This window comes from Prorops nasuta, unplaced genomic scaffold (genome assembly GCF_024137725.1).
Source record: "Prorops nasuta isolate Cenicafe-Biocafe unplaced genomic scaffold, Cenicafe_Pnas_1.2 PNAS00029, whole genome shotgun sequence".
NCBI classification, from domain to species: Eukaryota; Metazoa; Arthropoda; class Insecta; order Hymenoptera; family Bethylidae; genus Prorops; species Prorops nasuta.
Window position 1 is genome coordinate 1,359,012 of NW_027116826.1, and position 16,083 is coordinate 1,375,094.

At 41.2% G+C, this 16,083-nt stretch overlaps 1 protein-coding gene across 1 annotated transcript; it reads right to left on the bottom strand.

Annotated features, from left to right (window-relative positions):
• Positions 1–5,584: 5,584 nt before the first annotated feature.
• On the bottom strand, positions 5,585–6,163 carry LOC136782695 (uncharacterized). The gene has a single exon (XM_066742305.1). It carries the CDS (start codon positions 6,161–6,163, stop codon positions 5,585–5,587), a length of 579 nt encoding a protein of 192 aa, XP_066598402.1.
• Positions 6,164–16,083: the final 9,920 nt, after the last annotated feature.

Consider the following 16,083-nt stretch of genomic DNA (forward strand, 5'->3'; position numbering starts at 1 on the left):
AATAGAATATTTACACATTATTTCACTTTTCAGTGTGTTATTGTTGGCGCGCAGAATAATAACATTATCATCATAAGGTAACTCCATCCGCATACGCAAGTATTCATTTATCGCACTCAACTCATAACAGCCTGTAGGTATGGTTATTAGTTTATTTTTACCAAAGTAAAAATTATTATTCGTCTCATCTACATTGGCGATCGAGTAGAAACTTTGAAAATCTACGAGCCCCAGTTCATAGTGACCGTCGTCTAGATTAATCGGAGGGAAAAAATTTGATTCCAACACATGACCGTGTCCTGATAGCGTAAATGTTAAAGACATTTTGTCTGTTCTCTTAGAAATTTAACACACAACTGACCACAAATGCTCGTATCATACGACTGATATTGGTCATGATTGTAATAAATTGTACTAAGCGGACCGAAGTACCGAACAAGTTCAGTCGGTGGTTTCAGATTACCGAAAGAATCGAAATACTTTACAAGATTATTGCATTTAACGTAGGCAACCCAGTGAGTGCCTGGACCATTAGAATCGTCAAGGTTAACGATTGCACATTCATTAGACCATGGACCGTTTCGTGGTAGACTTGTACGCATAAAGACTCCACGGAAATTTGGCATATCATGACATACGTGAGATAATTGAATATTACTTGTAGCACCAGATCTTGGTAGACCGTGTACAGTTACTTTTTTGTTCGCTTCTTTGACATTGATTTTTTTGCTACGCCTCCTCCGCTTCGTTTGTACGGTGCGAGATACAGCCCCCGTCCGTCTCTTGCAGTTGCTTCTATCATACGATTGTGACGCTGCATTTCTTCCAACTGTTTTTTCGCAGCTTTGGCATCGTTTACAGCTTTCGCTATACCTGATGCTCCACCTGCTAGTGCTCCCACCGCACCTAGCAGTGGGAGCAGAGGCAACAAGCCGCCCCGTTTTTTAGGCACTCGAATTTTACGTTTTTTTACAGCACTATTTCCAGTTTTTCTCACTGCTGCTTTCCTCACCATATCTGTTTGTAATCCTAAACCAAGTTTACGCTTTGCGTTCATAGACGCCCAGACAGCTGTTGCTGCAGCACGCTCACCCAAGGTTGCATCACCAGCTGTGATACGTCTACGTGCACGTTTTGCGAGCACTTTATCAGCTTGATGACGCTGCGATAGGTCTTTGTATTGCGAATATGCGATATCGTGTTCCAGACAGGCTTCGTCCAGCTGGTTCACACCTCGATCACCGCGTGCTAATCGTTCTTGAAGTCGAGTTCCTGGTCCACAGTAATTGTATCCCGGTAAATGAAGCTCAATCGGTAGTTTGTTTATTGTTTTATTGAGAAATGATCCACATCCAACGCACGACATGTATAACAATCTGTTATCAACGGTGGTAGTCCATCCGCATGAGTAGTATTAGGTAGATTGAAATGTTGTAAACAATAGCGATATTTTTGAACCTCAGGATCTGCACGAATATGCTTGGGTAATTTATTCCAATATCTGTCAATACTGTGTGAAAAGTATTTTAAAAGTACAATTTTCGGTACGTATTCCAATTGATCACTGCTTAATTCCTCCAAACTTGTAACATCCAACACAAATGCAGGCATAATGAAAACTGATTCAATTCTCTGATTTCATGCCTATAAATAGCTCTAGCAATTAAGATTTAACCTCACAGTCGTTCGAGAATGCATTTCGTAAAGCAACCATTAAGTATCAATATCTCTAATACCGATTATCACATTGCCACCGTTAGTGATATGAAACGTCATGGAACTTTGCTACCGTCAACTATACGCTGTATAGTTTGCGGACCCTCAAATTGTGGGAAAACAAACGTATTGCTAAGTCTTATTGAGAGTCCTCACGGTGTAAGATTTGACAACCTGTACGTTTACTCGAAATCGTTACAGCAACCGAAGTACCGTTACTTGGAACAGCTATTGACAGATATGGAGGAAATTGGTTATCATCAATTTTCAAATAATAGTGAGGTTATAAGTGTGACAGATGCATTACCAAATTCAATCTTTATATTTGATGATGTGGCAAGCGATAAGCAGGACAATATAAGAGACTACTTTTCAATGGGTCGGCACTCGAGCATCGATTGCTTCTATCTTTGTCAGACCTATGCCAAGATCCCAAAACATCTGATTCGTGACAATGCAAATATGATAATCATTTTTAAGCAGGATGGGACTAACTTGAAGCATGTTTACAAAGATCATGTAAACACTGATATGACATTTGAAAAATTTTGCGAATTGTGTTCAAAGTGTTGGCAGGAAGATTATGGATTTTTAGTAATTGATAAGGACAGTGGTATGCAAAATGGTCGATATCGGAAGGGTTTCGATGAATATGCAACCATCGAATAGCATAAAGCATCATATCAGTGCTGAAAAGTGTTAGTCTAACGTAGAGCATTGAACAGTGTAAATACATTATTAAGCAAATCAGTTATAGAGATAAACGGGTTAATTGAATCGCTAAACAGGTTGGTCGAACCGCTAAACCGGTCGATTAAACCGCTGAACTGGTCGATTGAACAGCTGAACCGGTTGGTCGAACCGCTGAACCGGTCATTTGAACCGCTGAACCGGTCGGTCGAACCGCTGAACCGGTCAGACGAACCGCTGAACCGGTCGGTCGAACCGCTGAACCGGTCAGGTGAACCGCTGAACCGGTCATTTGAACCGCTGAACCGGTCGATCGAACAGCTGAACAGGTCGGTTGAACCGCTGAACCGGTCGGTCGAACTGCTGAACCGGTCAGGTGAACCGCTGAACCGGTCATTTGAACCGGTCATTTGAACCGCTGAACCGGTCGGTCGAACAGCTGAACAGGTCGGTTGAACCGCTGAACAGGTCGGTTGAACCGCTGAACCGGTCGGTTGAACCGCTAAACAGGTCGGTTGAACCGCTGAACCGGTCGGTTGAACTGCTAAACTAGTTGATTGAACAGCTATAAAGATCGATAGAACTAGTACATTGACTCGTTAAACAATAAAAATGGATGAAAAGTCACTACTTAAGAAGATTGCTGAAACGAGTGAGGTGATTCGTGAAAAACACCGTGCACTGAAATTGGAAAGATCAATGGTGGAAAGTAGATTGAATGAAACTTTTAAACCAATAGTTGATCCACTGAAAAAACTAGTTATGCAAACAGATAATAACAATGAAGAATCTTATGACTTAAACATTGATACAAATCATGATAAGAAGCGGAAGCGTTATCATACTTCAACCCCTAATGAGTATATTATCAAGAAAAAAAAGAAATTACATAACAATGACGGCACTCTTACAAATAAATCATTGATGATCTATGATGATGATGATAATGATGAAAAATCTACTTTTGATAAATCAGTATTACCAATTAAATCAATGCCAGAATCTACATCATTACATTCAGAGCCTGGACAAGAATCTGCTTCTTTACATTCAGAGCCTGGACAAGAGTCTGCATCATCACATTCAACATCAAGACAGGAAACCTTAGGATTGCTCAAAAAACAAATAAATCATTCCATAGATTGGAGATCATTTCCACGTATTGCACGTCATTATATGCAGTTGCTCCTTTTCGATAATAAAGATCAAATCGATCACGGTTTCGGAGTTACATTAGATGAAAGGAACCAATATGTGATGGGAAGATGTACATTTGATATTAGTCATGAAGGTGATATTTTAATTGATAAAAAGCGCTATATTGGTACGAGAGGTCTTTTTGAATTAATCTTCATGAAAGAGCCTGATAGAAAGCTCTACACCATTGATGACAAGATCATATATAAGCAAATCCTTGAACAAACTAAATCATATAAAAGAGCAAATGATAGTTACCAACAGGTTCAAGGGAATAAGGGTCCAAAGTATAAGAAAATTATTCAACCACTAATTTACAATAAAGTGCCATCACAACGAGTGATAGCTGGTAGTGGATTTATGCGTGTTACTGATGAGCCTGCAAACTATATACATTGGAACGATCCTAATGAATTAGTTGATCGATTGCGACTTTTAATTGCATCAACCACCGCAGGTCATACAAACCACCATAATGAAATACAGTCAATAATAGAAGAGTTGCGTGAAGAGGATCTTATTCTATAAAAGGGTACAGTTTATAAACATTTTCTTCAGTTGCGTACCACACGTCAATATGTCAATTAACAAATTTGGTAGTGGTTTTAACGTAAGGAAAGAATTTAATATTGGTACATTAAATGTGACTAAAAGAGCACTGGATTTGAATAATAAAAAAATAGTAAATTTGACTATTGATTCTGATAATAATACATGTGCTGTGAATATAAAGTTCTTGCAACACAGTTTAGCTAAATTGGAGGAGAAAATTGAAGAAAGAATAAATAAAAAAATACAGGAGATTGAGTCAAAACTTTTGCAAACAAACAGCAAGATTAATGATGGATCCAAAAAGTGAATGTTTAGGATGCATCATACATTTTATACTCATGATAATCGATTGCTTTCGAAAGAAAAAGAATCATGAGTGAAAAAAAGAAACAGAAATTATATGTGCCTGGGGGAAAGGTTGTAAAAAGAGAATCAGGGAAAATCGTGAGTGAAGAAAAGAAACAACTGGTGCAAGAGTTACATGTCCCTGCGAGAAGAAATTTTCCACGACGAAAAGTCATAATACGTGGTTTCGATGATCTCTGGCAGGCTGACCTTGTTGATATGCGTTATTACGTTGATACTGGTCATCACTATATTCTGACAGTGATTGATACCTTATCGAAGTATGGTTGGGCAGTAGCGCTTAAGACAAAAAGTGGTAAGGAAGTGACCACAGCTATGGGAAAAATTTTAAAGAGTGGAAGATGTCCCAAAAATTTGCAAACTGATAATGGTAAAGAATTTTACAACAACGAGTTTCAACTGCTCATGAAAAAACGTGGAATAAATCATTACTCCACGTACAGCACGTTAAAAGCGTCAATAGTCGAGCGTTGGAATCGAACGTTAAAAACCGAAATGTGGAAACGTTTTACACTGGACGGTAGTTACAAATGGCGAAATATACTGCAACAGCTGGTAGATGATTATAACGCGCGAAGACATCGTACTATAGGAATGCGGCCCGTTGACGTGAAACCTGAGCATGCTGAGCATCTGCTTGCTACTGTATATAGCAACATTAAGATCGTTGGACGTACCAAGTTCAAGGCTGGTGATTTCGTGCGAATCAGTAAATACAAAAATGCGTTTGCTAAAGGTTACACACCGAACTGGACTACTGAAATATTTCAAATTACAAAAGTGCAAAGGACAAATCCTGCCACGTATCTACTTAGAGATTCTCGTGGTACAGACAAACATGGTGGATTTTATGAATATGAACTTTTAAAAACAGGTAATCCTGATGTATACTTGGTAGAGAAGATATTGCGTAAGAAAGGGAATAAGGTATTTGTAAAATGGTTAGGAATGGATAAAACGCATAATTCGTGGATAAATAAGAATAATGTTTTGTAATAATAATAATAATAATAATAATAATTTATGTAATATATTATAATACAATAAATACAGCTATTAAAATCTACTCTTTTAACCTATAATGTCCCCAAGGTAGAGTCGCTACAGAACCGGGTGTTATGTGACGTTTATCGTCATACGGACTGAGAGCAATTTTTCGCTGAGTAGTGGAAAACACCTTGTGCAATTTCGAACGAATTAAATTTTGGTTACGGGACTGTACGGTGAAATTATCCAAACAATCCTTGTAGTCGTCAAAAGTTATGTTTCTATCGATAACATAACCTTTGACCCCCTTAGCCTTTTTGGTAATTTTCGTACAGTCCTGCACCTTAAAGGTATACATTTTCGCTCTCAATCCAACGAACTCGGTCATGATCTTTCCATTGTTCTCATCCTTCATTAGCCCAGGCACTTTTTTATTGACTCGAGGTAAGCCGTACCGATTATCAGCAGGGTAATCGCTGGTGTCGAATTTGACCAGATCACGTTTCATGACCGAGTAAACATCGTCACACTCGATACTGTACACTAGACTGTCCGTGTCGGTATACATCGCTTTACATTTACTGCCGAATGTAGGAAGCATATAATCGTAATGGAATTCATACAGACAGGTCTTTGAAATATCTAAAATGCTCATGCCTACGTACACGGGCTTATCAAACTTCGCGGATAATTTCGACAATTGAATAGCGACCAAATTCTCTTTAAATATCGCACGACTGTGAAAATTCGGTTTGGAAATCAACGCTTCCGCCCCGTATCTTCCCTCCCACTTGGTTACGAGCCTCACGTCAACTCTATTCCTAACATTTTCCATAGTCTTACCAAATACTGCATTGTTCATTAGCTTGAAGAGATTCTTCTCGAAATCGTTTTTCGAGGCTGTCCGCAAGCGTGTATTTAATTCGATATACGCCTTCAGCCAGGTGGACTGCCGGAACTTTAAACCGCGATAAATGCGTTTTAAGACGATACCGTTACGTATACACTGCTGTAGAGCACGGTAGTGTATCACATAACGCGTCTTATCGTCGACGGTTGCGAGCAGTTTCTCCTGGTGTGAACCTAGCGGCTTCTCACGCACCGGGCAGAATGGTAGATCGGAGTGTTTGTCGTGAAGCTCGCGTGGATATTCCAAGTCCACCTCCAAAATATAGCCTTCGGACGAATCCTCGGACACATTAAGGATGTCGAGATTGGCAGCGTCATCGATCCATTGGAAACCGTGGGTAGGCAACGGTTGACACATTGCCCATCCATATAGATTATTAACGTCGTAATACATCAAGTATTTCGACGGTTCCGCCGGATCGTAGTTTCGCATGTACCGATTGTTGGCCCTCTCATAGCGGTGGGAGCACTGGCTCAAACCACCGCGTATACCGCGTTCAATAAATAGCAACATGTCCACATCGGTGAAGAGTTCCAGACGGATTCCCGTATGCTTGAGCATCGTGTCCCAAGTGAAGCCTGGAAGCGTATAATAGTGAGCGGGATCTAAACTATAATTTTTCATGCAGCTATCGCGAAAACTCTCGAAAACATCGGCCAACAATAGGACATCGGTCTTCAAATAAAGATCGCTGTACTCCCCGAGTGTTGTCACAGAGAATTTGGTCCATACCTCTTTGGCATGATTATATGCTTCTTCCGTGATATCGCTATCGGACAGTCTATTGTAGAACAACTCTCGTGCAGGTAAAACCGTTTCTTCCAAGCGAGTAATGTTATCCACATAATCGTAAGGAAAAATACCTTTTCTCGTAAGCAGGCTGAACTGTTCAATACTTAATTCCGAAAATTGTGACTCTAAATTTTTCAGCTGAGATCTATTCAGATATGAACTCAATTTATCCAAACTGGATGCCATAAATTTGAACGAATCGATGAATCTTAGCTGTATATTATACTTTCGCAGATATTTACTAAATGAAGTGTATTTTTCCTTATTTACAGGCAGCAAATATACCGATCCCTCAAACGTATTCACGATCGTCTCAAAAATAAAATGTGAATCATAGCCGGATAAATTATGGAATATTACGGGAATAACATGCGAGTCTTTAAAGTTTAAGTTGCAATTATTATGAGCCGGTCCTCTATATCTACCAGTTTGGTGATCATGATCGCGAATACGCACTTGATTTGGAAGAAACGGTTTTCCACAAATGTGACAATTAGGTTCACTGTAGTGCCGCGAAATTTCAACATCACTAAGAGTATTCATCGGTATTACAGTCTTCAATTTTTCGCTGACGATGCGTGCAATGCTCTCGAGCTCGCATACGAACCATTCGATGCAATTAGCACCTCGATGTGAATTATAACATGAGAGTGACGCATCGCGAGCACTTTTCAAATAATACCCTACACTAAAAGGTACATGTTTCTGATAATCGTAACTATTTTTACTACTATTACTACTATTGTCAATTTTCTGTAGTAAACATTCAAAGTCTGCATAGACGACAAACGGCACTCTTTCACTGTTCTTCTGGTTTTTAAAAGATACCCAGCAGTCTTCAGCTTTCCTTGGTAGAATTACGTGCAGGTTGTCATTAAGCTGCACACAATCCCTCTCATGCGACTGTAGCTTATCTGCAGTACGGAAATAGTGTAAACAGCTGAAATGAATTATTGATATTATTAGTATTTTTTTATAAAATATTAATATCTCTAGTATAATTCTTACTTACCGATCACAAATATGAGCACTGTGTTCTCTTTTACTTATTTGGCTGCTTATCAACCTTGGAAGATTTCTTATACAAAGAAAGTGTGCAGTTCCCTGGTCATCCGTGATGAGGAGGAGGTTAACATGCCTAGAACGTTTCATCTTTGTTATCTGAAGCGGTACAATGTTCACTTTGGCTTTACAATCATGTTCCTCCTCTACCTCCTCCATGGTAAAGACATTAACTGAAATGTCATTATCCACCTCAAATTTCGGAATTTGTTTTAGAGTGGTCGGAAACGTTATACTTCCTACATCTAAAACAGACCGATAATGTGGATAGGAGGATATTCGGTAGGATTTGGCAGGTGGAATTGCTGGAAATAGTGCCACTGTCACAGCCCATGCGAAACATGCGCTATCTTCATTGTCTATGTTTATCACAGCTTTTTTATGTAAAATAGCGGCTGGAAGCTCAATTCTGCATCCAGCATGTAGTGGATTGTAATGATTAATATTAACTATTAAACTCAGAATTTTCTCCAGAGCCCAACCACTATCACGTTCTTGAAACTCACTCAACTCTTTTAGTAAAATCTCTACAATATTTAGCCTATACCATTCCTTAAAATTATCAGTTTTATACAATACGCTATTCTTTGTACATACATGCTTATCATCACTAATGTCCTTAGAAACAAATTGTCCATTAAATACACAGTTTATCTTAACACTATTTACACTATCAAATACTTGGTTTACACGGGTGTACACAATTTCTTCTGCATCTAATAGAAAGCTGCGTCGTTCTATGTAACTACTATTTATCACCATACCACTACATATTCGGCTATTAAACGCTGATTCGAGCTCCTCCCAGATAAGTTCTCCCGCATTATGAGAACCAGAACCAAATTTAATGGAGCTTTTATCCTTTGATGCACGAAGCAGAAGGCACTTGATGTTCGCGATTTCAGCAAAATGTTTCTGTCGTGTACCCACTGATGCATTCCGATTATCGTTCCTCAGCTCCTGGATACGGTCACGACATTCACGTACCCATGTAGAGTACTCGTGCTCAGTTTTAATTAAGCTAAACTTTTTTCGAAGTTCGGTATACATTTTGAGAATGTAAAATTGATGCGAAAAATGGGAGAAGAGGAAGATTGATTCGAGTCCGATTATAGTGGAATGAGTGAAACATTTCATCCATGATACATCTTTTTATAATTCACATATTGAGATGAAATTTAATATACTTAGTCATCAATTGGTATGTGTGTGTGTGCGTGTATGTGTGTGTATGTAAAAATTAGTTTTAAAATAGAATTACTGTAGAAACTCGATATGCTTATTCTTCAATTTAAACACGTGTTAAAAATCGTTTCAAAAAGACTGTTGTAGGAATCTGCTTAAATAACTGAAACGTAATTTTATTTTGTTTCTTATTTATTGTACATTTCTCTTTCATACATACATTTCATAAAATAAACATTTTTCAATGCACATAAACCTTCATGATTCATGCACATAGAAAGATCCAACTTGTCTTTGCTGTCTTTCAATTTGAAATCTCCCCACTCGCATTCATCTGCATTACTTATTGTATAATCAGAGATACCACTAAGCCAATTCCTTTTTTCTAGTCCTTTCACGAATATCTCTTGTTGTTCTTCTTCATTTATCACATATTTCCTTATAACATCTTTATACCTATAATACGGTGAATAGCCATCTGTCCAATTTAAGCCGTGATGGTTATAATATAACCAGCTAGAAGTAAAAATAAAAATATTACAGTAAAAAGCTTTTGTTTTAATTAAACAATTTCACTTACTTTGCTTGTTTTATCTCTGCCTCATTTAACCAAGAATATGGAAATGGTGGTGAAAATAAAATGTGAAACACTTTTTTATCGCGCAAAACTGCAAACTCTTTCACTATAAAAGAATTATCTTTCAATCGAAACCCTTGAAAGTCCACGAATGTAGGAACCATCGTTTTGATTACGATCTTTCGAAAAATTTGTGTTAAACTGACGCGTCCCCTGGCCCCTATCCTCGGATTTATTTAACCGAGAAAACGGAACAGTACATTGCACCAAGTATGCTTTGAATCAATTGTGTGTTTGTGCATGCTATTATATATTAGTTCAAAAATTGCTGAGCTATGGAAAAAAGTAACATACTCAGCTACATTTAGGGTAAAGGGGGTTCAACGGGGTAGTAGCATGCTGCAAAGATTCAAGGTTACGCGAGCAAAAAAAAACGCAGGGAGAATCTGTTTTACCATCTAGGAAATTGCTTTTACTAACTGAGACCTGACGTCAGAGGAGTGGGGGTGTGATGTCAAAATGCTGCAAGTATCCTCCCGCACCCCCGCAACCCTCTCGCCCATACTTGCTGCGAGCTCACGTGGAGCCTCCGATTTCCCCCACCACCACCGCTTAGCACTTCTTGGCTCCCCCCACTACCTCGCAACCAGGCTCAGCCGAGTGGACAGGAGTGGGGGGGGGCCAGAACCGGCCTAGCATGTCTACTACCCTAGTCCCATAGAATTACTCCCTGACCCCAAGTCAGTTACCCTAGTCCCTTAAAAGTACTCCCTGACCCCATGTGAGTTACCGTAGCCCCTTTATAAGTACTCCCTGACCCCAAGTGAATTACCAAAGCCCCTTTATAAGTACTACCAGACCCCAAGTGAGTTACCCTAGTCCCTTATAAGTACTCCCTGACCCCAAGTGAGTTACCATAGCCCCTTTATAAGTACTACCAGACCCCAAGTGAGTTACCCTAGTCCCTTATAAGTACTCCCTGACACCAAGTGAGTTACCCTATCCCCTTTATAAGTACACCATGACCCCAAGTGAGTTACCCTAGTCCCTAATAAGTACTCCCTGACCCCAAGTGAGTTACCATAGCCCCTTTATAAGTACTCCCTAACCCCAAGTGAGTTACCCAAGCTCCATATAAGTACTCCCTGACCCCAAGTGAGTTACCAAAGCCCCTTTATAAGTACTACCAGACCCCAAGTGAGTTACCCTAGTCCCTTAAAAGTACTCCCTGACCCCAAGTGAGTTACCACAGCACCTTTATAAGTACTCCCTGACCGCAACTGAGTTACCCTAGTCCCATAGAAGTACTCCCTGACCCCAAGTGAGTTACCATAGCCCCTTTATAAGTACTCCCTTACCCCAAGTGAGTTACCCTAGTTCCATATAAGTACTCCCTGACTCCAAGTGGGTTACCATAGCCCTTTTATATGTACTCCTTGACCCCAAGTGAGTTACCAAAGCCCCTTAATAAGTACTCCCTGACCCCAAGTGAGTTACCATAGCTCCTTAATATGTATTCCCTGACCCCATGTGAGTTATCCTAGCCCCTTTATATGTACTCTCTGACATCAAGTGAGTTACCCTAGCCCCTTTATAAGTACTTCCTGGCCCCAAGTGAGTTACCATAGCCCCTTTATAAGTACTCCCTGACCCCAAGTAAGTTATCCTAGCCCCTTTATATGTACTCTCTGAACGCAAGTGAGTTATTCTAACCCTTAATAAGTACTCCCAGACCCCAAGTGTGTTACCCTAGTCCCTTATAAGTACACCTTGACCCCAAGTGAGTTACCATAGCCCTTTTATAAGTACTCCCTGACCCCAAGTGAGTTACCATAGCCCCTTTATAAGTACTACCAGACCCCAAGTGAGTTACCCTAGTCCCTTATAAGTACTCCCTGACACCAAGTGAGTTACCCTATCCCCTTTATAAGTACACCATGACCCCAAGTGAGTTACCCTAGTCCCTAATAAGTACTCCCTGACCCCAAGTGAGTTACCATAGCCCCTTTATAAGTACTCCCTAACCCCAAGTGAGTTACCCAAGTTCCATATAAGTACTCCCTGACCCCAAGTGAGTTACCAAAGCCCCTTTATAAGTACTACCAGACCCCAAGTGAGTTACCCTAGTCCCTTAAAAGTACTCCCTGACCCCAAGTGAGTTACCACAGCACCTTTATAAGTACTCCCTGACCGCAACTGAGTTACCCTAGTCCCATAGAAGTACTCCCTGACCCCAAGTGAGTTACCATAGCCCCTTTATAAGTACTCCCTTACCCCAAGTGAGTTACCCTAGTTCCATATAAGTACTCCCTGACTCCAAGTGGGTTACCATAGCCCTTTTATTTGTACTCCTTGACCCCAAGTGAGTTACCAAAGCCCCTTAATAAGTACTCCCTGACCCCAAGTGAGTTACCATAGCCCCTTAATATGTATTCCCTGACCCCATGTGAGTTATCCTAGCCCCTTTATATGTACTCTCTGACATCAAGTGAGTTACCCTAGCCCCTTTATAAGTACTTCCTGGCCCCAAGTGAGTTACCATAGCCCCTTTATAAGTACTCCCTGACCCCAAGTAAGTTATCCTAGCCCCTTTATATGTACTCTCTGAACGCAAGTGAGTTATTCTAACCCTTAATAAATACTCCCAGACCCCAAGTGTGTTACCCTAGTCCCTTATAAGTACTCCTTGACCCCAAGTGAGTTACCATAGCCCTTTTATAAGTACTCCCTGACCCCAAGTGAGTTACCATAGCCCCTTTATAAGTACTCCCTTACCCCAAGTGAGTTACCCTAGTTCCATATAAGTACTCCCTGACTCCAAGTGGGTTACCATAGCCCTTTTATATGTACTCCTTGACCCCAAGTGAGTTACCAAAGCCCCTTAATAAGTACTCCCTGACCCCAAGTGAGTTACCATAGCTCCTTAATATGTATTCCCTGACCCCATGTGAGTTATCCTAGCCCCTTTATATGTACTCTCTGACATCAAGTGAGTTACCCTAGCCCCTTTATAAGTACTTCCTGGCCCCAAGTGAGTTACCATAGCCCCTTTATAAGTACTCCCTGACCCCAAGTAAGTTATCCTAGCCCCTTTATATGTACTCTCTGAACGCAAGTGAGTTATTCTAACCCTTAATAAGTACTCCCAGACCCCAAGTGTGTTACCCTAGTCCCTTATAAGTACACCTTGACCCCAAGTGAGTTACCATAGCCCTTTTATAAGTACTCCCTGACCCCAAGTGAGTTACCATAGCCCCTTTATAAGTACTACCAGACCCCAAGTGAGTTACCCTAGTCCCTTATAAGTACTCCCTGACACCAAGTGAGTTACCCTATCCCCTTTATAAGTACACCATGACCCCAAGTGAGTTACCCTAGTCCCTAATAAGTACTCCCTGACCCCAAGTGAGTTACCATAGCCCCTTTATAAGTACTCCCTAACCCCAAGTGAGTTACCCAAGTTCCATATAAGTACTCCCTGACCCCAAGTGAGTTACCAAAGCCCCTTTATAAGTACTACCAGACCCCAAGTGAGTTACCCTAGTCCCTTAAAAGTACTCCCTGACCCCAAGTGAGTTACCACAGCACCTTTATAAGTACTCCCTGACCGCAACTGAGTTACCCTAGTCCCATAGAAGTACTCCCTGACCCCAAGTGAGTTACCATAGCCCCTTTATAAGTACTCCCTTACCCCAAGTGAGTTACCCTAGTTCCATATAAGTACTCCCTGACTCCAAGTGGGTTACCATAGCCCTTTTATTTGTACTCCTTGACCCCAAGTGAGTTACCAAAGCCCCTTAATAAGTACTCCCTGACCCCAAGTGAGTTACCATAGCCCCTTAATATGTATTCCCTGACCCCATGTGAGTTATCCTAGCCCCTTTATATGTACTCTCTGACATCAAGTGAGTTACCCTAGCCCCTTTATAAGTACTTCCTGGCCCCAAGTGAGTTACCATAGCCCCTTTATAAGTACTCCCTGACCCCAAGTAAGTTATCCTAGCCCCTTTATATGTACTCTCTGAACGCAAGTGAGTTATTCTAACCCTTAATAAATACTCCCAGACCCCAAGTGTGTTACCCTAGTCCCTTATAAGTACTCCTTGACCCCAAGTGAGTTACCATAGCCCTTTTATAAGTACTCCCTGACCCCAAGGGAGTTATCCTAGCCCCTTTATATGTACTCTCTGACCGCAAGTGAGTTACCCTAGCCCCATAGTAGTACTCCCTACCCCAATTGAATTACCATAGCCCCTTTATAAGTACTCCCTGACCCCAAGTGAGTTACCAAAGCCCGTTTATAAGTACTCCCAGACCCCAAGGAGTTACTCTAGTCCCTTATAAGTACTCCCTGACACCAAGTGAGTTACCCTAGCCCCTTTATAAGTACACCCTGACCCCAAGTGAGTTATCCTAGCCCCTTTATAAGTAAACCCTGACCCCAAGTGAGTTATCCTAACCCCTTTATATGTACTCTCTGACCGCAAGTGAGTTACCCTAGCCCCATTATTTGTACTCTCTGACCGCAAGTGAGTTATCCTAGCCGCTTTATATGTACTCCCAGACCCCAAGTGTGTTACCCTAATCCCTTATAAGTACTCCTTGACCCCAAGTGAGTTACCCTAGCCGTTTTATATGTACTCCCAGATCCCAAGTGAGTTACCCTAGTCCCATATAAGTACTCCCTGGCCCCAAGTGAGTTACCATATCACCTTTATAAGTACTCCCTGACCCCAAGTGTGTTACCCTAGTCGCTTATAAGTACTCCCTGACACCAAGTGAGTTACCCTAGCCTTTTTATAAGTACACTCTGACCCCAAGTGAGTTATCCTAGCTCTTTTATATGTACTCTCTGACCGGAAGTGAATTACCCTAGTCCCACAGAAGTACTCTCTGACCCCAAGTGAGTTACCCTAGCCCCTTTATATGTACTCTCTGACCGCAAGTGAGTTCCCTAGCCCATTTATATGTACTCTCTGACCGCATGTGAGTTATCCTAGCCGCTTTATATGTACTACCAGACCCCAATTGAGTTACCCTAGTCCCTTATTAGTACTCCCTGACCCCAAGTGAGTTACCCTAGCCACATTATATGAACACTCTGACCGCAAGTGAGTTACCATATCACCTTTATAAGTACTCCCTGACCCCAAGTGAGTTATCCTGGCCCCTTTATATGTACTCTCTGACCGCAAGTGAGTTACCCTAGTCCCATAGTAGTACTTCCTTCCCCAATTGAGTTACCATAGCCCCTATATAAGTACTCCCTGACCCCAAGTGAGTTACCATAGCACCTTTACAAGTACTCCCTGACCGCAAGTGAGTTACCCTAGTCCCATAGAAGTACTCCCTGACCCCAAGTGAGTTACCATAGCCCCTTTATAAGTACTCACTAACCCCAAGTGAGTTACCCTAGTTCCATATAAGTACTCCCTGACCCCAAGTGAGTTACCAAAGCCCCTTTATAAGTACTACCAGACACCAAGTGCGTTACCCTAGTCCCTTAAAAGTACTCCCTGACCCCAAGTGAGTTACCATAGCACCTTTATAAGTACTCCCTGACCCCAAGTGAGTTACCATAGCCCCTTTATAAGTACTCCCTGACACCTAGTGAGTTACCCTAGACCCATATAAGTACTCTCTGACCCCAAGTGAGTTACCATATCACATTTATAAGCACTCCTGACCCCAAGTGAGTTATCCTAGCCCTTTTATGAGTACTCCCAAACCCCAAGTGAGTTACCATAGTCCCTTATAAGTACTCCCTGAAACCCAGGTGAGTTACCCTAGCCCCTTTATAAATACACCCTGACCCCAAGTGAGATATCCTAGCCCCTTTATATGTACTCTCTGACCGCAAGTGATTTATCCTAGCCCCTTTATATGTACTCTCTGACCGCAAGTGAGTTACCCTAGTCCCTTATAAATACTCTCTGACCCCAAGTGAGTTACCCCAGCCCCTTTATATGTACTCTCTGACCGCAAGTGAGTTACCATAGTCCCATAGTAGTACTCCCTACCTCAAGTGAGTTACCATATCCCCTATATA